Source organism: Typopeltis vanoorti, chromosome 10, assembly GCF_054136105.1.
Source record: "Typopeltis vanoorti isolate ZY-2024b chromosome 10, IOZ_Tvanoo_1.0, whole genome shotgun sequence".
Classification (NCBI taxonomy): Eukaryota; Metazoa; Arthropoda; class Arachnida; order Uropygi; family Thelyphonidae; genus Typopeltis; species Typopeltis vanoorti.
The window spans coordinates 91920775-91946373 of NC_143558.1; the positions used below are offsets into that span (position 1 = coordinate 91920775).

At 35.1% G+C, this 25599-nt stretch overlaps 1 protein-coding gene across 2 annotated transcripts in view; it reads left to right on the forward strand.

The window, feature by feature from the left end:
- The window catches only part of Rab3-GAP (Rab3 GTPase activating protein), a 732105-nt gene that overhangs the window by 82640 nt on the left and 623866 nt on the right, over nt 1-25599 (forward strand). For both annotated transcript variants that reach the window (XM_090399255.1, XM_090399256.1), the window contains one exon: nt 11916-11963. In XM_090399255.1, the coding sequence (XP_090255381.1) occupies nt 11916-11963 (48 nt within the window). The remainder of the gene's footprint in view (nt 1-11915; nt 11964-25599) is intronic.

The window sequence follows — 25599 nt, forward strand, 5'->3', positions numbered from 1 at the left end:
GTGGGCTAGTTATGCTGGGATTGTGTGGACTTACCTTTGACCGGAGAAATCCATGCCATAGCACTGACTAAATGAATAGGAAGGGAGATCGATCAGAGAACGGCAGTCAGAAGTTGAAGGAACAAGTATGAAGAACTAGTGTGTACGATAACGTTGAAAATTCTTTGTCTATATAATGTGTATAAGAAAATTAAGATGTTATAAATGAGATTAAGGGAAATTGAGGATTGAGGACTTTCATATAATTAAGACAGGACTGTAGCACCTTAATATTAGAATGCATAGTGAGGTAACTCATGTTTCAGTTGGTGAAATAACATATTGATGTTGCTTCTTGATGTCCTTACTTAATAAGGATACCTATAATTTTCTCTGATTAACATTGAAGTTTTGAATTGAGTTTCTTTGTATTGTAAATTGTATTAATGTGTCAAATAAACCTTTGCTATCTTTAATCCTAGTGTCTGAGTATTAGAATCCGATGCACCACTTGCAAAAAGATACGAATCTAAGCGGGAGAAAATAAATTGTTATAGGTCACGATTGCAAATCAGTAGTCATTATAGTACACCTTTGAGATCACTTCTTGATTAAGACATGTTTAACTTAATCTAATAGCTTAGGTGGCGCAGCAAAAAAAATATAAATATTCCTAATGCTTGAAGAGAAGTGAGATTTCAAAGACTTTGCCACACTGGTTTTGACTCGATCCTGAGGCATTCCTTTGTGTTTTAGAGGTACCACGTGACTCCTTATTAAGGACCCAGCATATAGTACATATATTAATAGACCCATTTTCAGATTTTTCCTGAAAACTTTAGTTTCCGAAAATCTCTGCATATATCTCGCATCACGATTTTTTAACTTTAATTTTGGGGAAAAAAAGTGTAAGTTATATTTGTGTAAATACGGTGCCTATTGGATGAAACTGCAAATATGTGATAATGGTACAACATAATCAGCTGCCTGATGCATGTAGTGCCCATTTATTTATGGTCTCTGTTTTCACCAGAGAACCAGTGCAAGTATCACTACATACCAGAACAATTACATGGAATTGAAGATAAGCTCAGTAGTGGGAAAAGAACTGGCATTACCAAGATGAAGACTAAAACAGGTTGGCTATATCTAAATAAGCATATAAAATGATTTATTCAGGCAATGAGGATTAGGGAAAGCAGAAGAGTAGCTATAATTAACACCAAACATGAGGATAAACTTTTTGATTGAGAAGTGGTTTAAAGTAGAGTGATGACAAATGTAGTGACGGTGACAAAGAAATCTACATCTTTTTGAAAGCCCTGTGATCTTTAAAAAAAAGTCTTGTTATAACTAAAGCAAACAAGGGCAATATCACTGAATCGTTTCTGAATTAGTTCTGAATCTTCTAATTTATAAATCGAAAAATGGATATAATTCTACCAGATTATAAAATATATTTGTTAATCAGCAGAGACCCTGCCAAGAGTCAACTGGATAAATGTAACTCTTTATTAGATGATGTATTATTGCTTTATCCAGTTCAAAAACAACTGTATCTGTAGAATCAGTTTCACCATGGAACTTGAATTAAGTGGAACTATATCTTTCCTTGATGTTCTTATAAAAAGAGAATTGGATAGCTCCTTATCAACATCTGTTTTTTTTTTTTTTTTACAAACCTTCCTTTTTGGGTTGCTATATATTCACCAGACTTCGGATTGCTATCCCTCACAGAAATATGGAATTACATGCCATCATTCCAGAGCTCATATTATCTGTTCTTTGTCTGATCTATTTCAGAATGAAAATTCTACAATTAAAAAATTGCCATTCTCAATGGTTGCAACCCCAAAATGGCAGAGAATATTATCCTCTACTCATAGAGGGTAGAGAATATTATTCTCTACCAATTATCATTTCTGGACACTTTAATTAAGAAGCTTCTGAATGGTGGTATCAACCTCTCAGTTTACTGCAAACCTACCAATACAGGACGTTATTTACATTTCACTTCCTGCCACCGCATTTCTCAGAAACTTAGTATTGTACACGTGCTGAAGAACCATGCCCTCTCTCCTTACAACAGATCAACAAGACCTCCAGGAAGAACTATCCCTGATATCTACCAACCTTACCATGAATGGATTTCCTCAAAGACTCGTACACAAGATCTTTTCTCTGAACCCTGACAAAGACGACGAGATGATATACATTATATTTCTACCATCGTCATTCCATACTTAGAGGTTTCCAATAAGATTGCAAGACTCCTTAGACCACATAAAATAAGAGTGGCCTTTAAACCTACAGAAAAGATTAGACAATTCTTAAGATCGCCAAACAATAGCCATCCTTTCTCCAAATATGTTAGAGTTAATAACATACCCTGCTCGTGCGGCTTGAATTACATCGGCCAAACTTCAAGGAGCCTTGAAATTAGGCAAAAAGAACACATAGGTGACGTCAATAATAGCCAAGAAGAAAAATCGGGGTTAGCTTTTCATTTCTCAAGAACGAACCATACCATAGAATGGGATAGAAGCACAATTCCTTACATAGAGGAGGACTTCCACTCCCAAATTTTTAAAGAGGCCACAACAGTTGTCCGCTGTATATAAAACCTTAACAGGAACCAAGGACTAATCTTACCCGTGATCTGAAAGACCCTTATTAGATCTCTCAACTCACCAGAACTGAATTACAGTGCCTAACTATAGTACAGGGGTGCTTAAGGGTCAAAGCTGTATAACTGAGAGGAGACCTCCACATAGCCTTTAAAGGAATGCGGAGAACCGACCAGGGCTTCTGACCTAATGTCCAATCCTCACCTTCTCGTGGTGCACCCTGTTGGGTATCTACTTTGATACTGAACGAACGAGGATGGGCTGGCAATTTGGGATTTAGCCGACCAAATTGTATTCTTATTGGTTAAACCAAAATAAAAAATGATGGTACAACATGACAAAATTTCATGCCAGCTGGGGCGTCGCCCGGTTAAACAAGGCCCCCGTTGTTTTCGCCAGGGAACCAGGGCGAACAGCGAAAAGTCAGCTACTGGAAAAAATCTGAAAACAAACCCCAACTCAACATCACCAGAGTTAAAGATCGGTACTATCAATGTAAGAAGCCTGAATGGCAAAGAAATGGGGCTAGCTGAGGAATTAGATAAGTACCAGATCGACATAATAGGGGTGACTGAAACAAAAAAGACCAAAACTGGTGAGATCTTTCTGAGCAATAAATACAAAATGTTATATTCAGGCAATGGCAATCAAGGAAAAGGAGTAGCCATAGTATTCAACACAAAATACGAGGCTAATCTTCTTGAATGGCAGTCAGTCTCAAGTAGAGTAATGTGGGCAAATATGAGAATGGGGAACTGGACAATGAGACTTATTTGTGCCTATGGTCCCACAGAAGGTTCTACTAAGGTAGAAGTGGAGGAATTTTTTGAGGCTTTAGAAAAAGCAACTGACACAATGAAAAAGGAAAAGTTGGTCCTTGTTGGGGATCTAAATAGTAGAGTAGGAAATGATTGTGAGACATACAAGAATATTTTGGGAAAATTTGGAGAAAAGAGCAAAGCTAATAATAATGGCAAATATCTGTTGGATTTCTGCTCAGGACATGGACTGGTTATTACTAACACCATGTTCCAACATAAAAATGTGCACAAATTCACACGGAGAGAAGAGGCTAGGAATAAGAAAAGTCTCATTGACTATGTTATTGTTGATAGTGATGTTTTCTCCCTGGTGCAGGACACCAGAGTGTACAGAGGATTTGAAATTGGAAGTGATCACTATTTAGTCTTGAGCAGGATAAAATTGAATTTCATATTGAAAAGAATAACATGTAAGAAAGTTTTAAAGCGAATAAAAGTTGAGCAGCTCTCAGATGTGAACTGTAGACTAAAATACAGAAATATTATTGAAAAGAAAATGAAAGAGTTTGAGAACAGGAATCAAACCTTGGAGATTTAGTGGCAAACTCTGAAGGAAACATTGATTGATTCTGCCAGAGAGGCATGTGGTGAGGGTGTGTGCAAGGATAAAAAAATCAGAACTCCCTGGTGGACACAGGAAGTTAAAGAGGCAGTGAAGGAAAAGAAGAAAGCATATCAAAAGTTCCTGGCAAATAAGTCAGCTTTTACTCTTACAGAATACAGAGACAAATGTAAGAAAGCTAAACAGTGTGTAAAACTAGCTAAACAAAAGTCATGGGAGGACTTTGGCAAGAATATAGAAAATAAATATCAAGAAGGTGGCAAAATATTCTGGAGGTTGTTGAAGAAGCTTAGGAATGGAGGAAAAAGTGCTGTAAAAGGAATTAGAGATGATAAAGGTGAAATGAAAACAGAAGAAAAAGATATCCTTGAAGTATGGAGTAATTACTTTGAAAAACTGCTAAATGAAACAAGCAGTGATGACAGCACAGTGATAAAAAACACTGACCAGGCATGCAGTCAGGAATACATATCCATACTTGAAGTAGAAAAAGCCATCAAAGGCTTGAAATGTGGAAAGGCAGCAGGAGTAGATGATATTCGACCAGAAATGCTGAAGTATGGTGGTATAAGAGTCTTACAGTGGCTGCACTGCATAGTTCAGAAAGCCTGGACATAGGGACGAATTCCTGATGATTGGAGTAGAGCTCTCATAGTACCCATATATAAAAAGGGAAATAAAACTGAATGTGAGAATTACAGAGGTATTTCCCTACTGAGTGTTCCTGGCAAGACCTATGCAAGTATACTTGAGAAATGGTTGAGAAGAATTGTGGAAGAAAAGCTTGGTGAAGAACAAGCTGGATTCAGGCCAAATAGAGGCTGTCAGGATCAGATCTTCACTTTGCGACAAATAGTCGAGAAAGCATGGGAATATAACAAAGATCTGTATTTAAGTTTTGTCGATTTGGAAAAGGCATATGACAAGGTGCCAAGAGAGAAGCTATTCAATACGCTGCAGTTATATGGTGTCAATGGGGCATTATATCAAGCAATATTTAGTTGTTATTTGAGTTGTGAGTCAGCAGTTAGATTTGAAGGAAGTACAGGAAGATGGTTTAATGTTAAATCTGGTGTGAGACAAGGATGTACATTATCCCCTCTGTTATTCATTATCTATATGGATCACATTATGAAGGAATGTGGTATTAAACCTGATATCAAAATTGGAGATGTTAATGTCAGCTCTTTGCTTTATGCGGATGATGTTATACTTCTAAATAAATCCCCTACAAGTCTGCAAGATTCTCTGACTAAATTGAATAGCTGTTGTAATAGATATGGTATGAAGGTCAGCAGTAAAAAGACAAAGACAATGAAAATAGGCAGAATCATTGAAAATGTCAACTATGTTGTGAATGGAGAACCTGTGGAACAAGTAAAACATTTCAGCTACTTAGGCACAATTTTTACTGAAGATGGTAAACTAATTATAGAAATAGACAACAGAATCAGTAAAGCTGGTATCGTGGGAAGTCAATTGAATAAATTCATATGGAATAAGAAAGAAATTAGTCGGAACACTAAATTAGCTGTATACAAGACTGTGTTCAAACCAATTTTAACTTATGGATCTGAGAGCTGGGTCAGAAGTAAAACACTTGACCAAAGACTAGAGACCGCAGATATGAGAGTCCTGAGAAAGATTAGAGGCGTGAACAGATGGCATCAATGGCAATATCATATTAAAAATGAGGATATTAGGAAAGAATTTGACATTGTCAGCATCCAAGAATGCGTTAGCAGAGCTAATCTCAGATGGTATGGTCACTTAAATAGAATGGGAGAGGAAAGATTAGCAAAACAAGTGTTCTCTGCCATGTTGGCAGGAAAACGACCCAGAGGAAGACCAAGATATAGGTGGATTGATACGGTACAAAGTGCCTTAGACGATAGAAATATAAGATCTGATAATGTTGGAGTCTTGACAAGTAACAGACTGATTTGGAGGAAAATTGTAGATAGGAAGTTAGTAATGATGTAATTTTTTCATGTAGTACTGTCATATCCTGTACACCCCTTGAGGGTACATGGCAGGAATTTGATGATGATGATGAAGAACTATAGTACATTCCTAAATAACAACAAGTGAGATCATGCACCCTCTATGCATGTATTATACACGTCCTGTTCTTTGTTTAATATAATTGGAATCGGTTGATTATAGTTTGTAACAGTTCTTTACTTTTTAGTGCCTTACGTCAGTTATGTACTCTGAAGATGCCAACAGCCTTAGTTGGTATAACATAGTTGTTTATTATATGCACTTGATCAATATAATTCCATTAAAAATCATTCTAAATATGAGACTTCTAGGTTAAATTAGGGACAGAATGGCATCAATGTAAAATCATATTAAGATAGTGTGGTCAATTAAAATAATGGGAGATGAAAGATTAGCAAAGATTAATAAGTTAATGGTTCATTAATAACACAAAGGTAAGAAATTTGAATATTTTAATTTAAAATTTCACCTAACAGTAACTGTGGCATTTTCAGAGATAAAGATAACAAGGTAAACAAAGTAATTTGAATAATTTTAACTATGTCAGCTGAGCACAGTCAAAGGCAGCCAGTTTTTGTTGATTTAAATATAGAATTACAGTTCCCCCCCCAAATATTTTGAAGTTTTACTCTATTTATTTAGGTTAGCTGTGTTTTGTAAAGCATAGGCAGATCTTCAGAATAACTTATAATCTTTATTAACCAAATGTCCATATGGAAGAAATATATCCATTTATGCTTCTTATATATCCATGTTATTTCATTAGTAGTATCCCAATGTTTTGACATCACTGTGCACTTTGCATCCATGTAATTATTGGGTGTAAACAATGCAAGTCCACTTTGATGGTTAACATGTATAACTCTTATATTGTTATAAGAGTTATACATGTTAACCATCAAAGTGGACTTGTTCGGCTATACAATATGTATAGCCGAACAAGTATTTTGAGACAAAAATTACAGGGAAAAGACTTGGAGGATAACCAAAATGTGGCAGTTAGCAGTGCTTTGGTCAGAAACTAGTCATTAAATAATACTTGACACAAAATTATATTACTGTTTAATCTTTTAACCAAATTTAAGCAAACAAGGTTTATGCATGAAGTATCTTCATGACCAGGCTACTTGTATATAGAGACTGATAACTTCACATCAATTGCCTTAGTATCCCATATGCAAAGCATTCTTCCTTTCAGAAGCGCATAATACTGTGCGTTAAGGATGGATCTCTACCTACACCAGTTTTGACCTTTATAGAGGTCTCATCAGTGGGAGCCATGGCATTATACATGTCCATAAGGATATGTGCTTTGCATTATGGGATACTAAGACAAGTATGTGAAGTCATTAGTCGCTATATACTTGTTGCCCAGTCGAGGATTAAACCAAGAATATAATTTCTTGTCAAGTATTATTTACTTTGTAATGAACTAAAAAAAAAACTTTCATAGAAACTAGTTATGAATATTCATTATGTTGCTGTCACAGTATCTGGTATTGTATGTACACCAGAAAAATGATGAATAATAGAATAGGTAAAGTTGGTATGCTAGGTTGCTAGTTGGATAAACTAACATCAAATGAAAGCAAAATCATCCTGATCAACTAATCATCAGTATATTTGTATAGTTGTCTTTGTTCAGCTAAAATAGTTGAATAAAGACAGCAGACCATAGATAGGAGGATCTTGCAGTAAGTTAAGACTATGATGGCAGAATTTATTAAAAATAAAAATTAAGATAACAGTATGGAGCTTAACACTATCAGAAATGTGTAAACAGAGATAATCATATGTGATGGGGTCACTTAAACAGAATTGGAGGTGAAATATTAGTATTTCTGGACATCCATATAGTCGGTTAGTCATGGAAATGTTCATTGTTGTGTACTCCCTACTCAATCTGATAATGTTCCATGCATCCTTTCCTTAGTCATGTGATGCCTGATACAGTTTCCAGGGATGATCTCATTTCATTACTCTTTCTTATTCTGTTCAGTATTTTCCCTATGTCTCTATCTGATAAGCTCCTTTCAACAGCTGGTTTGTCTCATTCATATTATCATGTGCTGCTCTGCAGAGCACATTTCATCATACTTAACATCCCAGAATCCTAATTCTGTCTTAATTTCATCCTGATGTACCTCCCCCCCCCCCCAATTCCAAGTGTTTCCTTATCAATACTTGCAATACTGAAGGTTGAAAAAAAATTTTTTTAATATATTATTGGAATGCTGCCATTGTAAATGTGCTATCCCAGGCATGCAGTTGCTTTGCTGGCGCCTCAAGCCAACCTTGTCAATTTTTCCTTCGCTACACTTGTTTTTCTAGTCATTGCCTTATGTTCCTCATACTGCTAAGTGGGGTTACACTGTTCTTTATATATTCTTCATATCTTTCTTCTCTGACTCTTCTGCATAATTCCATGATACATCCATTTCGTCTTCTAAATATTTATCCTCCTGACCATAAGAATACAATATGACATTGCCAGTAACTGATCTCCAATTCCCAGGCTTTTGTGATAGTCTCCTACTATATAATTCCACATCTCTTTTGTTCAGTGAAACTTGCACCTGTCTAGCTACTATTCATGTCAAAACTGCATGATCATTCTCACCTGCTGATGTTGATAATGTGACTTCATCTGTTATCGCTATATGAGACATTAAGTAATACATGTCTCTCACATGTTTGCCTCTACCAGATGTTGTATAAGGTAATTATTCCTTAGCAGCTCATGGAATTCATTCTCCTTATTCATGCTTTCTTTCTTGCTTCCACCTAGTGATTCCATAGTTAGTCACCCGTTATCACCTGTCTTTCACTCACCAGTCTCATCTGCTTGAGTATTTCAGAAGCATCTCCCTCTGTTGTATTCTCTGCCCTATAGCAACACTATTAAATATCTAGAATACCCCCGCCTCCAATGCTATGTCCATCATATTGCTGGCCTGGTTGGCCGAGTGGATAGTGTATCCGCTCTCCAGCGAAAAGGCTGTGGGTTTGAATCCTGCCGTGGGGATGGATGTCTGTGATTGTCTGTGGAAATACCAGTGGTAGTCAGTTGGTGATGGAATGGTGGAGACCGAGTTGTAGAGCAGGTGCTCTGCCGAGTCCTTGGACTCTCTGGAGGTGTCAAATAATAATATTCTTTCCCATTAGTATATCTTCTGTTAATTATGTTTCACTTTCACTAGCGATTTGTGGTCCAGCTAATTTTATAAATGCCACAAACTCAACACTGGGGGGATCTTTTATCAAATGGTTTTGAACCCCTCCCCCCCCTTTTTTTTTTTTCATCTTAATGGGCCATTTAGGTCTAATGCTGTCATCACTAGATTTTGCCATCAGTCTCTGCCATAAGCTACATCTAGTGTAAAGTGTTCATCCAGTTGTCTCAAGTTTTTCATTACGACATCCGTCCATCATGTTTGGGGCTTTCCTGTGGGTCTTTTCTGTCATTTTAAACCTAGAACTACTTTACTAAAGATCAGTAAAATGGATGTTTGAAACAAAGATGGGTGAAACATCATTGTGGTTAGGGGTGCCTCAGTTTGAGTTTTTCTAACTATTTCAGGAGGCCAAGAAGTGACAATTTTTACAACCTACTATTTTTTGGAAGCCTCCTACTATTGCTAATAACATTCTTATGCAAGTGTTGCCATCTGAAAGAAATCTCTCTGACAGCCACTTTCATATTCTCCATAAATTACTCAAAGACGATAACATAATAATCACTAAAGCTGACAAAGGTAATGCTACTGTGGTCATCAATACTAGGTGATTATCATAAGAAAATGAATGTGTTGCTCAGACTGCACACTACTCATAAAACTCTGGATTATGATTACACCATTTCTCAGTAAAAAAACACTAAAAAGGCTTCTAAAAATATCATTTCTTGGGCCCCTGAAATAGTTTAACTCAAACTGTTTAGTTTTCCTCCACACCCATCATCATAGTGGGCTATTGACTCCCGACTCTTAAGTTAGCCAAACAGTTAGCTAAATCTTTAACCCGACTTACTCGTCATACTTCATCTTATATTAAAAATTCCACTCAGTTCAAATCTTTAATTCAGAATTTAGTTTTAATTAATAATAATATGGTGAGCTCTTTATTTACCAATATCCCCTTTCTGACACTTTACTGAAAAATGTTTTTTTCAGTAAGTTAGCATATCCACTCTCCAGCCAAAAGGCTGCAGATTCGAATCCTGCCCTGGGCATGGATGTTTATGATTGTGTGTGAAAATAATAGTGGTGATGGTCGGCAGTAGATGGCATTGGCGTAAATGATGAAGGTCTTTGCGGTTGGTGGATTGGTGGAGACGGAGAGTTGTAGAGTAGATACCCTCCCCTTGATGAGTCTTTGAACTCCCTGGAAGTGTTGTGTAATCATAATAATAATGATTTCATAAACTTTAAGATTGGAACTTTAAGACCTTCTCTCATTACTAACTGTCCTGCTTTCACTCTGTTGATGTAATTGTTTGCAGAAAGATCTTATCTGGATCAAAATAATGGAATGCACTGTGTTCTCAGTTCATAGATCAATGGCTTGACAATAGAAGCTATATTGGCCTAACCAGTGTGGAGTTTCTAGTTTTCTGCATAAACTAGATTGAGATGACTATGTTCTATGAATGCATTATTTCCTGCAGTCATTAAAGATGGCTACAGCAAATGGTCCATTTACACACCTAGTTTTATATATTTTTTAGACCATAATTTTTCTTTGTTGTTCTAGTACATGATAGATGTTGAGTACTTTGAGCAGTATACGAGGGTTGTTTGAAAAGTTTGGTAAAAAAATAAGTTAAACGCATTTTTTTTGGAAAAAAAGTCGCCTTTATTTCTCAACATAGTCTCCATCGAGGTCTACACATTTGGTCCAGCGAGTTTCATTTTTTCATCCCATCTAAAAAGTAGAATTTGTCAAATTGTGAAAAATGCTCATTGACAGCCTTGATGACATCCTCATTCTAAGAAATTTTTTTCCCACTGAGCCAAATTTTTAAGTTTGGGAAGAAGAAGTCACACAGGGCCAAGTCCTTTTTTTGATACTCTTTCACTGCGCATTATCTACTGTTATGACTGCTGCTTGGACTCATGTGTAGTGGTTGATTCAAGTTTTGTCTATAGTCACGAATCGATGCACAAAATCCTGCGAATTGTGATTAAACATCACCAAACACTGCATCGAAATGTCTTTTCGCATGCGTTTTTCATTGACGCTCAACAATTGTGGCACCCATAGTGCAAACAGCTTTTTCATGTGCAATTTTTTGTGCAGGATATTTTACGCCCATTCAGTTGAGATGCCTACAATCTCAGCAATCTCACGCACTTTCACTCGGCGGTCGTCCATAATGATACCATGGATTTTGTCAATCATTTCCTTCATGGTGACCTCAGTCAGGTGTCCGGAGTGTGCTTCATATTCAATGGACTTACGACCACATTTAAACTCATTTATCCAAAAATAAATAGTTTTTAATGCAGAGTCCCCATGAACTGCATCTAACTTGGCTTTGATCTGCTCAGCCATCCACTTCAAATAAGTGTTTTATCACTGCAGAAAGTGTTTTATCACTTGTTTTTCTCCATTTTTATGAAAAATGTGAACACAGTCATTTAAAATGTTTGCCAAACAAGAACTACGTGTCACACATGGCTAAAATTTTGCCCGGGGGTCATGAAAAAGATGATACGTGCCAACACTGGTATAAATGAACAAATTGTGTTGCTGTCGATTGGAAAATTACCAAACTTTTCAAACAACCCTCATATATATCTTATTGGATTAACTTGTAATATGTTGAATTATGTGTATTATTAAATAAATGAATTATAATATTTCAAACTAATTTCTCTTTTTCTTTTCTTTCTTTTTTTTGTGTGTGTTTTTTGTTCATAGAGAAGAGGTGACAAGTATACTATGTTTACCAATGTCCTGTCAGAAAAGGTGAATTTTCAGTAAAGCATTTATTACAAGGTATAGCCAATAAATTAGTGTAGGGAACAATAGATTTGTTCAGTGATAAAATGCATCTTGCTTCTGAATAGGAGCATTTTAATGGTATACTCTGAACAGTTCTCTGCAAGTTTTTAACTTTGATATCTACTTAAATTACTACTATGGTCTTGATTTCAAACTTTTTAACAAATTGCATGTCTGAACATGTAAACGACATCGAAAAAAGAAGAGGGTATAAATCAGGCCTGGCATTCCACACAACCCCATTACTGGCCATCAAGTACTCTGGCAACAAACAGAAATGTCATATATTGATAACTGTTTCACAAGAAAATTTAAGGAAGCCTCACAAATGCTTAGGATCCTTACACGATGCAAAAAAATCAAGGCTTAATTTTACATCAAAATTAAGCCTCTCATCAAAAATTTAACTGCCATAGACCTAGGATATACCACGCGTGATACCACAGAACCTGATATCAACAACTGGCAATGTTCCGACATGCATAAATTAACAAATTTATTATTTGTATTCTGGTTTATCAATTATTTAACAGTTGTGAAGTTATAAAAAACATCTAATATGTGTTATTTGTTTATAGGCTTTTGTGGTGTAAAACGTTTATACCACTACTGCTAATGATGTGATGTAAGTCTTACGATGCATGAAACTTGTTGGGTTTTAATTGTTTATTTTTTAATAAACTCCTTATATTACAATGTGGTCTCAATACTGAGAACTTCCTGTAGAACTGCTTAACCACAGAAACCTACCTTATTCACCTGTTAGCCTCATCTTATTATATGATACCTCTGTAGAATCCCAGGACTCATTGCAGGAGGCCATTCTACACCACAAAATACATGATTATTCACTGTCTCCACTACATAATCCACTATTCATTATACATTACACTTTATTTATTTTATTTTTCTGATAGTTGTATGTTTCTGGTTAGATTTCTTATTTTGTGGGGATAAAAGCTTGAGTTTCCAGGAAAGGCAAGAAAGAAACTCTTCTACATCCATGTGAAATGGACTTAACTACATTCAGTTGAAAAAGGTCATCTACAGATTATTTTCATCATGATGAGAACTGAAATGAAAGCTTTTCTATTCAAAGAGCATGTGTCCCACCATTCTTCCAGTTATTTTCAAATTTTTAAAAATTGTGGAAGGAAATTTGAAGAACAAGCTGGGTTCATTCCAAATAGAAGTTGTCAGGATCAGATTATCACTTTAAGATATATAGTTGAGAAATCATGGGAATAAGGAACTGTACTTAAGTTTTGTATATCTGGAAAAAGCATGTGACAAAGCATTCAAGAGAAAGGCTGTTAAAATTACTAGTTATATGGCATATATGGCATTGAATGCAATATTGTATTGAGTAATACATAGTCTGTATTTGAGTTTTAAGTCAGTAGTTAAAATAGGAGGCAATGAAAGATGATTTGATGTCAAATCGAGTGTGAGACTAGGGTGCACACTATCTCCACTTTGTTCATCATTTATCTAGATCATATTATGAAGAAAAATAGCATTAGGTCTGATATCAAAATTGGATATCTTAATCTCAATTCTCTATGCAGACAATGTTATATTCTTAAATAAATCCAGTATAAGTCTGTAGGATTCCTTAACTAAACTTAATTACTACTATAACAAATTTCATCTTCATTGGATGGAAAACATATAGAACAAATAAGATTTCAGCTATTCAGGTGCAATTTTTAGATGACAAACTAAATGTATAAATAGACAATTGAATAAGCAAATCTTAAATGACGGATAGCAGCTGAATAAATGTATATGGCATGAGCAGAAATTAACCCAAACACCAAACTAGCAATATACAACACAGTTGTTAAACCAATTTTAACTTATGGATCTGAAAGTTGGGTTAGAAATAAAACTGTTGATCAAAGATTAGAGACCACAGATATAAAATTTTGAGAAAAATTAGAGGAGTAAACAAATGGCAGGAGGAAAAGCATTGACTGACAGCATTAAGGAAGGAATGTGTGAGCAGAGCTAATCTCAGATGGTTTGGAAAAAGGTTAGCAAAAATTCAAGTGTTTGATGTCATGAAAAGATTCAGAGAAAGACTAAGTGGATCACTGTGGTTAGTCTTATAAGATCTGACACAATATTGAAGTCTTGGCAGATAACAGACTAATTTAGAGAAAAATTGGCAATAGGAATATCCTATCACATAATATCATCAAAACATCCTTTATACCCTATGACAGGACCTATCAGGAATTTGATATTTTGAGATCATAATCCTATACAGTTGTTACATAATTCATTTGAATTTAATTGAATGAGGCAGCATATTGTAAAAATATTATAAAGGTTGTTATAATAGGGATAAATTTAATTATTATTTTAATTATCAATATAAGAAATCTGAGAGTGAAGGTAGATTGAGAAACAAATATGATTCTAGTATGATATTGTCAAGAAAAGAAATGCCATACACCTCATTAGACATGCATAAAACATTAGTGCAGTTCAAAATCCTGCAAGTGAGTGAGTTTGTAGCATTTTCATCTTTTGCTAATGAGGATAATTCTTTGACAGTTTTATGAGGCTTCGTTGAGAATCTGCTTGCTGAAATTTTACTTGATGTAAGTGCACATGTTTCCCTGATTTCTTATAGTTTATTCAACAAAATTAAGTCTAATACCAAATGACATCTCAGATTTGAGTTAGTTATCCAGAAGAATTAAAGAATATTTTTGAATTGGAGATTTCATCAACCAAGCAGGTAAGTTCCTTTATTTCGGTCCTTTGTTTCATTTCCTTTCAACCCCTTGAAAGTTTATCAGGTGATAATTCTTCCAGCATCTTCTAATCCAAAAGTACCAATAAGATTTGGAATAGATTTTTTGAAATATCATGTTTGGATGGTATTATTATCTTTGGTGTCCTTTCAAAACAGTATTTATTGTACATAATTGACAGAGCAGAATTACAGCAGTTCACTACATTTTTTTAAGAACTCAAGGTAAAGCAATGAGAGGATAAAAGAGAAGGTAGTGTAGAATTTAGTAAAGCAAACAGCAACTAATGAAGAAAGAAAAAAGAATTGTAAAATATTTTAAGTGAGACTGAATTTTTCTGCCTACACCCCCTAAATGTTTTCAATGAGGATATTCTTTTAATGTCATACTAATTCAGTACAAATCACTACTCAGTCTCTTCTTTATATTGTGCAAAAACTACACACACACACACACACACACACACACACACACACACACACACACTATGTATTGCTGCTATGATAAGGTTAGCACTGATAAATAGAGACTCAGGTTGTTGTTTCACTTCATAAAAACTTTCAACAGAAACTGGGGAATGATTTTATGTGATATTTGGAAATCACTTATTAGATCTTTCCACACATCAGACTTTAACTTTTCTGCCAACTATCATGCATACCTACGGAACAATGAATGAGCCATTCCTGTTTCCATGCCCTATGTGTTTCTGCTTTTTTTTTTTTTTTTGTATTTTTTTTTTTTTTTTGTATAACAGTTCCTACATTTTCAGTTTTAGTTATGTAATGTTCTTCCTAACCCAGAAGAAGCCACTAGCATATGCAGTGAAACTAGTTGGTTTAACTATTTATATTATCATGACATATTAAACCCAGTGTCAGTTATTTTTTATCATATTCGTGCAAAATTTGTCACATTTTAGGACGTTATTTTGTAAGTGTACATACTGCTTCATTGTAAAGATGGTGACTTATCTCTAAACAAAATATTTCGTCCACGTAATTTTTTCACAACAATAATGGTCTGATTTAAATCAAAGCATATCATGCATACCTACGGAACAATGAATGAGCCATTCCTGTTTCCATGCCCTATGTGTTTCTGCTTTTTTTTTTTTTTTTGTATAGCAGTTCCTACATTTTCAGTTTTAGTTATGTAATGTTCTTCCTAACCCAGAAGAAGCCACTAGCATATGCAGTGAAACTAGTTGGTTTAACTATTTATATTATCATGACATATTAAACCCAGTGTCAGTTATTTTTTATCATATTCGTGCAAAATTTGTCACATTTTAGGACGTTATTTTGTAAGTGTACATACTGCTTCATTGTAAAGATGGTGACTTATCTCTAAACAAAATATTTCGTCCACGTAATTTTTTCACAACAATAATGGTCTGATTTAAATCAAAGCATATCATGCATACCTACGGAACAACGAATGAGCCATTCCTGTTTCCATGCCCTATGTGTTTCTGCTTTTTTTTTTTTTTTTGTATAGCAGTTCCTACATTTTCAGTTTTAGTTATGTAATGTTCTTCCTAACCCAGAAGAAGCCACTAGCATATGCAGTGAAACTAGTTGGTTTAACTATTTATATTATCATGACATATTAAACCCAGTGTCAGTTATCTTTTATCATATTCGTTTTTTGTTCAAACAAATCTACATACTCAATACTTAATATTACCCAAGATGGGCAACATGTAGGTGGTCATTGAGATTTTTAATAATTATTTTGTCATTTTAATAATTATTTTAGGACGTTATTTTGTAAGTGTACATACTGCTTCATTGTATAGATGGTGACTTATCTCTAAACAAAATATTTCCTCCACGTAATTTTTTCACAACAATAATGGTCTGATTTAAATCAAAGCTAACAAATTTTAATACAGGTCTTAACTACAAAATCTCATTAAATTTCATCGAGCCAAAGCAAATTATTATCATTTCAAAACTTCCTTGCCAAAATTGTCTGATAAAAGTGAGCCAGTTGGAATTTCTTGTATGTTTTCCCAAATCCTGAAGTTTATTGAATTCCATTGAGTCAGAGAATTATTGTTGCCCCTTTGTGTAGTCCTGAATATAGTTGACTAATTTTTGTAAAGGATTCAAATACCAAATCTGAGTAAAATTCATCTCATTATTAATTGTGTATGACGTCATATAATTATTATTATTAGGTATCTTTAATTAGTCGTAGAAAGTATTTTCACTTGGTTAGCAAGTAAATTATACATCTTAAGAAATTATATTGTTTAATTCTTTCTATAAGTATAAGCAAAGAAAGTTTGCATGATGAAGTATCTTCACAACTAGGATACTTAGAGGCTGATGAATTCACATCATTTGTCTTAGTATTCCATAATGCAAAACACCCTTCCTTTCAAGCATGCATAATGCTATGCATTAAGGGAGAGTCATAATTTTTAACCAACTTTCTAAAATAGTAAAATCAAAGTCAACTGACCTTTCTGTATACATTGAATGAAGAGGAGTAATAATTGCCATTTTATTATAATGAAATATAACAAGTGTGAATTACTGAAGTAATTTGGTGACTTCATATGCAAGAGTTTTAATAAAACTCTTGCATATCAAGATAAGAGGAAGCAGTATACTCAGGGACAGGAAAGCCTTACAGCCTTAACTGCTGAGCATCATATGGGAGATGGTAGGATTGTTTCTCCTGGAAACTTGGGTTTTTCATTCCATAAAAACAGACAAACTGATCAGAAGAACACATGCAACTTGCAGACATACTACATGGGCCTCACATCCTTAGCTGCTTCTCTGTAGCCCCTAATAACCCAAATAACTCAAACTACCTCTACAATAAGTAGAAAGTGAAGTTGACAAGGCATGCATTAAGCTAAGAATACTGTAGATATATTTTTGTTATTTTGGTAATGCCATTTATGTAGTTTGCTAAGGTTTCCTCAGAATATAATAGTAAAATATATAAGAATTCAGAGGAAAAAATATAGAAAAACTTGAAAAGAAAATTTATTAAGATTTTGAATCATGTTTCACTTATTTACTCCTGTTTTCTATTCCTCAAGGACAGGACTGCCAAATTTTGCTATTATCTTCTGAATGTTCTCAAGAGCAAGCAGTAATTGCAGTTTACTATCGAATATTAAGCTAAGAATGCTGGTGGGTATACATGGTGTATTTTTGGGGTTGGGAGACTTGGTGTAGTTTGTTATTTAAAAGGTTAAGAGGTTTTCTCAGAAAATAATAAAATAGAAATGAAGAAGAAAAACTTAACGATGATTTTTGGAACATGGCATATTCAGATAAGTGTTTGGAAGATTGCATTTGAATTTCTCAAGGTTGCTAGTGGTTGGTGTACCTCAGGTTGGAAAATTCTGTGTTAAAGAAAAACAAGGTCAGATTGAGTTTTGAATTATGGCTGAAGCTACTGGCTGTATTAAATGTATGTTTTCCTAGCTAGTTTTCTTGCAAAAAATCCTGAGTTTCAGAGAGTGAAAACTCTTCCATCCCTATATGAGACAAACTAACTCACCTTTAGATGAAAAGCTTTTATAAAGACTCTTGGCATCCTAGACCAGTGCTTCCCAAACTGTGGGCCGTAGGTTTTGTTGAGGGGGGGGGTGAAATAATGAAAACAAATTGAAAATGTTTTAAGACTAAGTAGATTTTTTTTTATCTTAAAAGAAATGTAGTTAAATTTTATTATTTATTTTTTGTTATTTTTTATATTTTAATGGGAAAAAAATCACACATTGGTGCTGGTTCACAAATTTTGCTTCCTGCGTATTTTGGAGCTTATTGAATATTAGTAAATATATGCTTATTCATATAAGTTTCATTTCCAAGCAGAAATCTAAGAATTGCAGTTTCAAATATTTCACCTGATATTGACTTTTTGTGTAGCAGTATTGAAACACATCCATCACATTAAATTGTTATTAAACTTCTTTTATGTTTTTAATTCTTTCTTTATTACTAATCATTTTACGTTTCATGTGCTTGTACTGCAAATGTACAATAATAATATATCTATCTATATAAAAATATGAGATAATGTGGCATGTCAAATGTATATGTAAGATGCTAAAAATGTAATATTTGTATTTGATTTTTGCAATATTCGCTGTGTATGTTTTGTATTGAATATAAATACAATAAATATCATAATAATATATGTCTATATTATGATTTTTTTTCGAGGGGAACCTGAAATATTATAATTTTTCCAACGGGGGCTCTGACATCCAGAAGTTTGGGAAGCACTGTCCTAAACAAGCAGGATACTGAGGTTCTCTTTGACAGTCAGTTTCTTTAAATAAATATAGATTTTTTCCCCCCTCAGTTTCTACAGTTTTGTAGAAAATAGGTTTAGAACGAAGGAGTGTTTTATGCATGTATTAGCAAATAAACAAATGGAATGCCTTATGTATCAAATATCTGTTGTGTAGATATGCTTCTGTTGGAGCAGCTAAAGCTGTGCATTATGTTTAATTGTGTATATTCCTCTGGCCTGTCTGCCTTTGATGGATGAAATAAGAGTTTCCAGGATTAAAAAAAAAGTCTTCCATATAGGCTTTCTGTGATCATTTCTGTAATGCATTGTCTTAACTAAAGTTATGAAATGGAATCTCAAGAGTTTATAATTGGGATGCTTATAGCTTTTAGCTTTCCAGTGAAAAGTGTAGTGGGTTCTGCAAAACTTCTGAAGCAGCTTCAATATTGATATCATTATTTCTTGTAAAAACATGTAGAAATCATTCACTCCACTATGAGGTGAAATTAATATTAAATAACTTGGTAACTTCAGTTTTTCTCATTACAGTTACTTTTAATCATCATAAGGAAATAGGATGTAGTTGTATTTCATTCTTAAAAATCTCGAATTAATTTCATCATTTGATTACCTTTATTTCTTAATGTTAGGAAAGGCAGCTTGCTTTGTTTCCCATTGCTATAAACACAGATCTAATTTCGTGCTTTCTCTTTGTTATTGCATAAGATCATATTGCATATAATCTTACGCATGTTATTGCATATCTAATTTTGTGCATGTTCTCTTCAGCTATTGTAAGCATTTGGTGATGTCACAAGCAAAATGCCCTCCTATGTGATGTGTCATTGGTTGCATTTAACAGATGAGGGAAGGAGTGGGTGAAATGCTTCAAAAATTTTAAAATCTGCTTGCCTCAAATAAAAATATCTTTAAACATGTTGTGAAATAATTTTCATTGATTGCAGAAAAAAAAAGTTCCTAGTATATTTATTATATAAATAATAAAACTAGCATTTATAAGTAATGCAGATAATAATAAAGGAAGAGTTATACATCATTTCTGTTATTGTTGTATATTACAATATATAGTATAAATATTGTATACTATAATATTTCTAAGTGTGATTTAAATTATATATTTCATCATCATCATCATCAAATTCCTGCCATGTACACTCAAGGGGTGTACAGGATATGACAGTACTACATGAAAAAATTACATCATTACTAACTTCCTATCTACAATTTTCCTCCAAATCAGTCTGTTACTTGTCAAGACTCCAACATTATCAGATCTTATATTTCTATCGTCTAAGGCACTTTGTACCGTATCAATCCACCTATATCTTGGTCTTACTCTTGGTCGTTTTCCTGCCAACCTGGCAGAGAACACTTGTTTTGCTAATCTTTCCTCTCCCATTCTATTTAAGTGACCATATCACCTGAGATTAGCTCTGCTAATGCATTCCTGGATGCTGACAATGTCAAGTTCTTTCCTAATATCCTCATTTTTAATATGATATTGCCATTGATGCCATCTGTTCACGTTTCGAATCTTTCTCAGGACTCTCATATCTGTGGTCTCTAGTCTTTGGTCAAGTGTTTTACTTCTGACCCAGCTCTCAGATCCATAAGTTAAAACTGGTTTGAACACTGTCTTGTATACAGCTAATTTAGTGTTCCGACTAATTTCTCTCTTACTCCATATGAATTTATTCAATTGACTTCCCACCATACCAGCTTTGCTGATTCTGTTGTCAATTTCTATATTTAATTTACCATCTTCAGTAAAAATCGTGCCTAAGTAGCTGAAATGTTTTACTTGTTCCACAGGTTCTCCATTCACAACACAGTTGACATTTTCAAAGATTCTGCCTATTTTCATTGTCTTTGTCTTTTTATTGCTGACCTTCATACCATATCTATTACAACAGCTATTCAATTTAGTCAGAGAATCTTGCAGACTTGTAGGGGATTTATTTAGAAGTATAACATCATCTGCATAAAGCAAAGAGCTGACATTAACATCTCCAATTTTGATATCAGGTTTAATACCACTTTCCTTCATAATGTGATCCATATAGATAATGAATAACAGAGGGGATAATGTACATCCTTGTCTCATACCAGATTTAACATTAAACCATCTTCCTGTACTTCCTTCAATTCTAACTGCTGACTTACAACACAAATAAAGACTAAGTATTGCTTGATATAATGCCCCATTGACACCATATAACTGCAGCGTATTGAATAGCTTCTCTCTTGGCACCTTGTCATATGCCTTTTCCAAATCGACAAAACATAAATACAGATCTTTGTTATATTCCCATGCTTTCTCGACTATTTGTCGTAAAGTGAAGATCTGATCCTGACAGCCTCTATTTGGCCTGAATCCACCTTGTTCTTCACCAAGCTTTTCTTCTGCAATTCTTCTCAACCGTTTCTCAAGTATGCTTGCATAGATCTTGCCAGGAACACTCAGTAGGGAAATACCTCTGTAATTCTCACATTCAGTTTTATTTCCCTTTTTATATATGGGTACTATGAGAGCTCTACTCCAATCATCAGGAATTCGTCCCTCTGTCCAGGCTTTCTGAACTATGCAGTGCAGCCACTGTAAGACTTTTATACCACCATACTTCAGCATTTCTGGTCGAATATCATCTACTCCTGCTGCCTTTCCACATTTCAAGCCCTTGATGGCTTTTTCTACTTCAAGTATGGATATGTATTCCTGACTGCATGCCTGGTCAGTGTTTTTTATCACTGTGCTGTCATCACTGCTTGTTTCATTTAGCAGTTTTTCAAAGTAATTACTCCATACTTCAAGGATATCTTTTTCTCCTGTTTTCATGTCACCTTTATCATCTCTAACTCCTTTTACAGCACCCTTTCCTCCATTCCTACGCTTCTTCAACAACCTCCAGAATATTTTGCTACCTTCTTGATATTTATTTTCTATATTCTTGCCAAAATCCTCCCATGACTTTTGTTTAGCTCGTTTTACACACTGTTTAGCTTTCTTACATTTGTCTCTGTATTCTGTAAGAGTAAAAGCTGACTTATTTGCCATGAACTTTTGATATGCTTTCTTCTTTTCCTTCACTGCCTCTTTAACTTCCTGTGTCCACCAGGGAGTTCTGATTTTTTTTATCTTTGCACACAATCTCACCACATGCCTCTCTGGCAGAATCAATCAATGTTTCCTTCAGAGTTTGCCACTGAATCTCCAAGGCTTGATTCCTGTTCTCAAACTCTTTCATTTTCTTTTCAATAATCTTTCTGTATTTTAGTCTACAGTTCACATCTGAGAGCTGCTCAACTTTTATTCGCTTTAAAACTTTCTTACATGTTATTCTTTTCAGTATGAAATTCAGTTTTATCCTGCTCAAGACTAAATAGTGATCACTTCCAATTTCAAATCCTCTGTACTATCTGGTGTCCTGCACCAGGGAGAAAACATCACTATCAACAATAACATAGTCAATGAGACTTTTCTTATTCCTAGCCTCTTCTCTCCATGTGAATTTGTGCACATTTTTATGTTGGAACATGGTGTTAGTAATAACCAGTCCATGTCCTGAGCAGAAATCCAACAGATATTTGCCATTATTATTAGCTTTGCTCTTTTCACCAAATTTTCCCAAAATATTTTTGTATGTCTCACAATCATTTCCCACTCTGCTATTTAGATCCCCAACAAGGACCAACTTTTCCTTTTTCATTGTGTCAGTTGCTTTTTCTAAAGCATCAAAAAATTCCTCCACTTCTACCTTAGTAGAACCTCCTGTGGGACCATAGGCACAAATAAGTCTCATTGTCCAGTTCCCCATTCTCATATTTGCCCACATTACTCTACTTGAGACTGACTGCCATTCAAGAAGATTAGCCTCGTATTTTGTGTTGAATACTATGGCTACTCCTTCTTTTCCTTGATTGTCATTGCCTGAATATAACATTTTGTATTTTTGCTCAGAAAGATCTCACCAGTTTTGGTCTTTTTTGTTTCAGTCACCCCTATTATGTCGATCTGGTACTTATCTAATTCCTTAGCTAGCTCCATTTCTTTGCCATTCAGGCTTCTTACGTTGATAGTACCGATCTTTAACTCTGGTGATGTTGAGTTGGGGTTTGATTTCAGATTTGTTCCAGTAGCTGACCTTTCGCTGTTCGCCCTGGTTCTCTGGCGAAAACAACGGGGGCCTTGTTTAACCGGGCGACGCCCCAGCCGGCATGAAATTTTGTCATATTGTACCATCATTTTTTATTTTATTTTTTATTTTGGTGCTTAAGGGTCAAAGCTGTATAACTGAGAGGAGACCTCCACATAGCCTTTAAAGGAATGCGGAGAACCGACCAGGGCTTCTGACCTAATGTCCAATCCTCACCTTCTCGTGGTGCACCCTGTTGGGTATCTACTTCGATACTGAACGAACGAGGATGGGCTGGCAATTTGGGATTTAGCTGACCAAATTGTATTCTTATTGGTTAAACCAAAAAAAAAAAAAAAATTATATATTTTAAATTTATAAATGTAAATAACTGGTAATTAGTTTACGGAATTAACAACACAAATGAAGTATATTAATTAAAGGTAACTTTAATGAATCACTTCTATATTTCGGCAACGTCACATTGCCATCTTCAGGAACATAAAGATATGGTATGTGCACTCAGGAACTAACACAAAGCAAATGAGGAAGAAAGCAAGAAACTAATATTGTTCCTAAAGTCCTAATGGTGCCCTCTTGTGGGCTAATTTAGTAGTCTTGGCAGTTGGGCTGAAGTTCTCATAATGAAAGTCTCCCAAATTTGGGGCAGTTTCATGCACCCAAATTTGTTGAGGTTAGGAACGTTTTTTAGAGCTGCCGAAGATTCTTTGAATAATCTTTCGTATTTAAACTTGCTGTGATGAATTATTTTTGTTTTCTTCCAACGAATTTTATGGTGGGTATCTAAGGCATGGTCTGCCAGCCCAGAGCATCTGTACTGGTGAAACCGGCTGTAGTCTTGGTGTTCTGAAATCCTGATATTTGTTGTTCTGCCTGTTTGGCTAAAGTAGGACAATTTGCAGCTGCAAGGGACCTGGTATACACCAGGTAGGTCTAGGGGAAGTGGTTGGTGTTTGGTAGAGCGGATAAGGGATGCCAACTTTTTATATGGTCTGTAACAGGAAGTAAGGTCATATTTTTTGAGGATATTGGTTATTTTCTCAGAGGTGCCCTGGATGTAGTGGATGGTGATAGACTTGGTGTAATCTTTATTGTGGAGGGGGAGAGGGGGGTTGTGGTTTGCAGGTTTTAGTATTTTTTGGATTTTTTTGGGGTTATAGCCATTGGCTAAGAAAGTGTTGAGGATGTGGTTTAGTTCAATAGTCAGGGCCTTGTCATCTGAGCAGATTAATTTTGCACTGTTATATAGTGTTTTTATCACCCCATATTGTTGTGAGGGGGGGGGATTGCTGGTGAATGTATCGGCCAATATGGGTGGGTTTTCTGTAAACAGAGAAAACCAACGATCCATTAAGCTGGCTGGTGATTAAAGTGTCTAGGAAGGGGAGGGTGTTGTTTTCCTCTTTTTCTAAGGTGAACTGGACTCTGAGGTGTTGGTTGTTTAAGTGTGTTAGGAGGGAGTGGAGTGTGTCTGAGCCATGTGGCCAAATAGCAAACACATCATCCACATAATGAAGCCAAATAGTGGGTTTTTGTGGGGCGGAGTTTAAGGCTTTCTCTTCAAATGTCTCCATAAAGAAATTGGCCAAGGGTGGGGAAAGTGGTGAACCCATGGCTGTCCTCTCTATCTGTTTGTAGAACTTTCCTTGCCAAACGAAATAGCCTGAGTTCATTGTGAACTGAAATAGGGCTGAGATATCGGGAGGAAACTTGGCTTGGATGAGCTCAAGGGTTTCTTTGAGTGGGACATTAGTGAATAGGGAGGAGACGTCAAAACTGACCATTATGTCAGTGTGTTGGAGTGTGAGGTTTTCTATACTGGCTTTAAAGTGGGCTGAGTTTTTTGTGTGTGATGGTGTGTTGCCAGTGTAGTGTGCGAGCGTTTTGGCTAAATGTTTGGCTAATTTATATGTGGGAGAATCAATGCCATCCACTATGGGATGCAATGGCACATTTTGTTTATGTATTTTTGGAAGTCCATATAATCGGGGGGGGGGGGGGGTCTAGAGTTATAAGGTTTAAGTTTGTTGGTGACTTCCACAGGCCAAGAAGTGACTTTCTTAAGGAGTCTGTGGAGAGTTCTAATCTGAGAGCTGGTCGGATTGTATTCAATGGGGAGGTAAGTCCATCCATTTTTAATTCTGATGAATTAAAAATGGATGGACAAATACTCTTTAAAGCTCTAGCAGAAAGGTTTACCCGATATATACAATTAAGGAAAGTACCTACTGAATGGAAAACATCAAAGACCATAATTCTGCTTTAAAAATGTAATAAGGAAGACATTAACTACAGACCCCATCTGTCTATTAGCACACACATATAAAATATTTGCCAGAGTCATCCTGAACCAAATACAAACCTCTATCAACGAAAATAGCTGCAAAA